Source organism: Notamacropus eugenii, chromosome 5 (assembly GCF_028372415.1).
Source record: "Notamacropus eugenii isolate mMacEug1 chromosome 5, mMacEug1.pri_v2, whole genome shotgun sequence".
NCBI lineage: Eukaryota > Metazoa > Chordata > Mammalia > Diprotodontia > Macropodidae > Notamacropus > Notamacropus eugenii.
In genome coordinates, this window is record NC_092876.1 from 171,406,276 (window position 1) to 171,411,689 (window position 5,414).

Consider the following 5,414-nt stretch of genomic DNA (forward strand, 5'->3'; position numbering starts at 1 on the left):
CTATGGAAACTGAATTAACTATACATATTATGAGGAATATTAAGTGGCACAAAATATTTCATTCAGTTTTAATAAAAGGCTGAAGCTATGCTGATTATTGGACTCAAAGTACAACTACATCGACATGGAAAGGTCATGATTCCTTACCAGGAAATTGGTGGGAAGAATGAGAATCAAACAGAGGGGTCAAGAGAAGGAAAGTAATTTAATGGAACTATTGGGTAGCCCAGTAACTAGAACACTGGGTCTGGAATCAGGAAGGCATTCATTCAAATTAAGCCTCAGATACTAGGAAAGTCACGTAAACCTCTCTTTGCCTCAGTTTACTTAGTTCTAAAATGGGGATAATAATAGGAGTTATCTCCCAAAATTGTCTTCAGGATTAAATTAGGTGATATTTGTAAAGTTCTTACCACAGTTTCTGGCATGTAGTAAATATTATATAAATGTAAGATATTACTATTATTAATTTCTAAGACAGAGATGGATCTGTTTGAGATGAGAGACAGACATTCCCTTCCTCTGTAAAGAAAAAGCATTTGAGTAAAGAGATCATTATGAGTGATTTCCAGTAAATAAAATGGAACCTTGAGTCCAATAGTTGACACTACTCCTGGTACTGTTCAGAATATTCTCCTGCTCAGGATTTTCCTCATGGCCAATTTGACATCCTTGTTTCTTAGGCTGTAGATCAAGGGGTTCAGCATGGGCACCACAACGGTGTAGAACACAGAAGACACTTTCCCTTGGCTCATGGATAGAAGAGAAGGAGGTTTGAGGTACATAAAAGCCCCAGACCCAAAGAAAAGAGAAACAGCCATTAAGTGGGAGCTGCAGGTGCTGAAGGCTTTGGACCTGCCCTCTCTGGAGTTGATGCGAAGGATGCTAGAGAGTATTAAAGCATAAGAGATAAAGATGGTGACAGTGGGGACTCCAATGTCAATGCTCACAAAAATGAATACAACCAACTCATTGACATAGGTGCTGCTGCAGGAGAGCTCCAGGAGAGGGAGGATGTCACACATATAATGATTAATGATGCTTTTGCTACAAAAGGACAGTTTCAGCATGCTTCCTGTGTGAGCCATGGCACCAAAAAATCCCATCACATAGGCACTAAATGCTAGCAGAGAACAGACCTGAGAGGACATAATGATGTTGTAAAGCAGTGGCTTACAGATAGCGACATAACGATCATATGCCATGGCTGACAGAAGGAAGGACTCTGAAATGACAAAGAAACAGAAGAAATATAGCTGAGCCATGCACCCTGAATAGGAGATGATGTTTTTCTCTGAGATGAAATTCACAAGCATCTTAGGGATAATACATGAGCAATAACAGAGATCTACAAAGGACAGATTAAAGAGGAAATAGTACATGGGGGTATGAAGATGAGAATTAAGACCAATCAAAAGGATCAAGCCTAGGTTCCCCACCACAGTGACCATGTAGATCCCAAGGAACAAAAAGAAAAGAGGGACCTGGAGTTCTGGTTGGTCTGTTAAACCAACAAGGATAAATTCAGACACATGGGTGTCATTTCCAGTGTCCATTCTCCTCATAGAAGAATCTGTGGAGACAAGAGAAAAGAATCATATTAGAGTGTTACCTAGTTCTCTCTCACTCTGTTGTCCATTGATAGGAAGGAAAATCAGTCTTGGAATTGGGTTTTGGTGGAGTCAGTTTGAACCAGCTCACCAAAACTGATTGTTAAATTTTCATTATGAACATTAACACATCAGAAATGGGCAAGTGATAGAAATCAAGAGTTGATTCATTCTCTTGTTGACTGTCTAGACACAAGAAAATGATGGTGAAAGTATTAATCAAACAGATTAAACCTTACCATGTATCCTGTGTTCTATTTTTTCAGGGTGCAATTGGTTAAACTTATACCACCTTACCATGATCAGAGCCCATCCCCCTGCTCCATTCAGTCTACTATGGCTACTGCCAAGATAACCAGTGACTCTTATTGTTCTTTGTAAAAGTTTTTGAGACAAAATGTTTTTAAAAAGCAGGGGGAGAGAAGCCTGCATCCAGAATGAGACCTTAGGATGCTGGATCACTAAATGAAGAAACAATGGTACCATTCCAGTATAGCTCCTATTCAGTGGTGAGACTCTGCCCAGAGCTCACCACCTCTCTTATACTTTACTTTAATAGAGTGGGGATGAATTTTGAAGAGAAGAAAACAGAATACAGTATATCTAAGTCATTCACTAAGCAAAACTCCATGGAAGTCAAAAAGGGAAATTTGGATTTATCTCCATAAAAAGTCTTCAGAACCTGACCTACTATGACCCATTAAATAATACCTTCTAACCAGCTCTCCTGGCTTTTCTCAGTGCCCTAGGATTCCGCAGTATGGGCTTGAAAGGAGAAAGTAGAGGAACTAGTCTGAAACTCACCTTACTTCTACCTGAAGATGTTAGCATTGGGCCTTTTTGAATCTTTATTCACAGAGTCCCAGAGTAGAAGTGGTTTTGATGGACAGAATATTATATTCTGTTTCTGGATGAGGTTTCTAGACCTTGAACCTCAGTCAATCAGTTCCAGGAGAAATTCTAAAAGAACAGCCACAATTTCAGACTAGACAAAGGCACAAAACAAAACCAGTCATGTCACTAGAACCAACAACTGATAGGATGCAGAGAAACTTATTGGAGTATGGAGATCTCAGAACTCAAAAATGCTCTAACAGACACTCCCCAAGGATATCCAGATTAAAGCAGAGGGATTAGAGATCACTGATAGTGTTTATGCTCTGTACTATGAAGCTCCCTTGAGGTTTAAAATTGTACTCAAACCTTTTACTCACAAGATTGCATATCCCCCAGTGAAGAAAAGGTGAAAGCATTATTTGCCCCCTTCCTCCTCTTTCTCCATAAGTCTATACCTGACAAAAAAAAGTTTCATCCCTATAAAAGTTCCTTATACTTACTGCATTTCCAGTTAATTTTTCTGTGACTTTTAGAGGTTAGAAAAGTGACAGATAAAGGTTCTGCCTTAGCTGAGCTCCCAGGAGGAGAACAGGAAGCATGTCTACCCTCCATTTACTCCTGGCAATAGGGTAGAGAAGTCAGGTCCAAAACTATTCTACTTCAGCTCAGAGGAAAAAAAAAATATTCTCCTCACTCCCATTCAGACACAGAGGTCTCTGATGGCTTCGAGAATAATTAGCATGTCTCCCCTCCATAGTTTTAGATCTTAACATTTCATCTACAGAAATATTCAAACTGGAGATGTAAATGCATTCCAGAAATGGTTGAGAGCAATTCTAATCTGCAGATCACACATCTGGTACTCCTACCATACACTCTAATAAATTTTTTAGGAAATTTTCAAAGCTAATATTTAGAGAATGTTAGAATCTCAGAATCAGACAGAGCTTTAAAAATCATCTCATCTAGCCACTGTTCATCACATGAAGGCATTTAAAAATATCTCCAGCAAGTCATCATTCCAGATTCTGCTCATACACCTCCAGTGATGAGGAACTCTCTACGTAACAAACAAACCCATTTTATTTTCAGCTCTAATCACTAGGAATTCTTTTCTTATGTATGGAGCCAAAATCTATCTCTCTATAACTTCTACCTATTGTTCTGCCCTCTGAGATTATATTAAATAAATTTAATTACTTTTCCATATAACTCCCCAAATGCTGATTGACTTGATCATAACTTACCTTTCTCTTCTCCACTCTACTCCCCTAAAAAGACTTCTATTTTTCCCAAATTTATTTCTTTTAAATTTTCAAAAATCACTTCCATAAGTTTTAAATTTTCCCTCTTTCCCTCTCCCCTCCCTTCCCAAGATAGCAAGAAATCTTATATGGGTTCTACATATATATTCTTATTAAACACATTTTCATATTAGTCATGTTGCCTAGAAGAATTAAAACAAATAGGAGAAAGTTTGAGTAAAAATAAACATAACAAAAGAGAAAATAGTCTGATTCATTCTTATTTCTTGACTCCATAGTTCTTTCTCTGGATGTGGATAGTATTTTGCATCATGAGTCCTCTGGAAATGCTTTACTTCCTTGCCTTGCTCTGGAGGACTAAGCCTATCAAAAACAGTCCTTCCACACTGTGGCTGCTACTGTGTGTAATGTTCTCCAGGTTCTGCCTACTTCACTCAGCATCAGTTCACATAAGTCTTTCCAGGTATTTCTGAACTCTGCCTGTTAGTTATTTCTTATAACACAATAGCATTTACATTACATTCATATAGACAGCTTGCTCAATCATTCCCCAACTGATGGGCATTCCCTCGACTTCCAGTTCTTGGTCACCACAAAATGAGCTGCTATAAATATTTTTGTACATATGGGTCCCTTTCCCATTTTTATAATCTTTGGGATACAACCCTAGGAGTGGTATTACTGGTTCAAAGGGTATGCACTGCCTATTCCTTCAGCTAATATTCCTATGACATGGCTTTAAGTGACATCTTTTGAAAAAGGTATAGTTTGGGGGGATGGAGCCAAGACAGCAGAGTAACAGCACAGACTTTCTAGAATACTCCTGTGAAGCCCAGTCAAATACCTGTAAAAAAAAAATGACTCTAAACAAATTCTGAACCTGTAGAACCCACAGAATGATGGAGTGTAGCAAATCTTCAGTCCAAGACAGCCTGGAAGGTTGCCAGGGAGTGTCTATCACACCACACAGGGAGCAGGGCATAGTCCAGCAGAGGCCACACCGCCACAGACAAGACCTAAGCAAGCGTTGGGACACTAAATCTCTCACACCTGTGGTGGTTTCCAGACTTCATGACCCCAAAACACTGAGGATAAATTGGAAGGTCAGTGGCAAAATCTGTGGGACCAGTGCAGGAGAGTGGAGCAGTCCAGTTCCAGTCCCTGGGCATCAGAGGGGAAGAGGGCACAGGAACCTGAAGCAGCCACAGCAGCAGCAGGGGCAGCTGCAGCCACTGTTTCTGGAACTCTGGGCCCACAGATTGTGGGGAGATCAAGCAGCTAACAGTACACACACACACACACACACACACACACACACACACACACACACACACTGAAAGCAGAAAACTACCTTGACAAAGAGCTCAAAAGTCAAGTAAATTGTTGGGGAAATGAGCAAAATCCAGAAAAAGAATCAGACTATAGAATTTTACTTTGGTGACAAGGAAGACCAAAGCATGGAAACAGAAGAAAACAAAGTCAAAGCTCTTTCATCCAAAGCCTCCAAGAAAAATATGAATTGCTCTCAGACCATGGAAGAGTTCAAAAAGGATTTTGAAAATAAAGTAAGAGAAGTAGAGAAAAAATTGGGAAGAGAAATGAGAGTGATGAAAGAAAATCATGAAAAGTGAGTCATGGAGACCCAAAAAACGCTGAAGAAAATAACTTTAAAAAATAGACTAACCCAAATGGCAAAAGAGAT

General features: G+C 39.4%; 1 protein-coding gene across 1 annotated transcript; it reads right to left on the reverse strand.

The window, feature by feature from the left end:
- Positions 1–623: 623 nt before the first annotated feature.
- On the reverse strand, positions 624–1,565 carry LOC140509045 (olfactory receptor 8B8-like). Its single transcript, XM_072616959.1, has one exon. It carries the CDS (start codon positions 1,563–1,565, stop codon positions 624–626), a length of 942 nt encoding a protein of 313 aa, XP_072473060.1.
- Positions 1,566–5,414: the final 3,849 nt, after the last annotated feature.

Excerpts from the sequence above, each read along its gene's own strand:
- LOC140509045 (XM_072616959.1), bottom strand. The coding sequence starts at position 1,565 with ATGAGGAGAATGGACACTGGAAATGACACCCATGTGTCTGAATTTATC.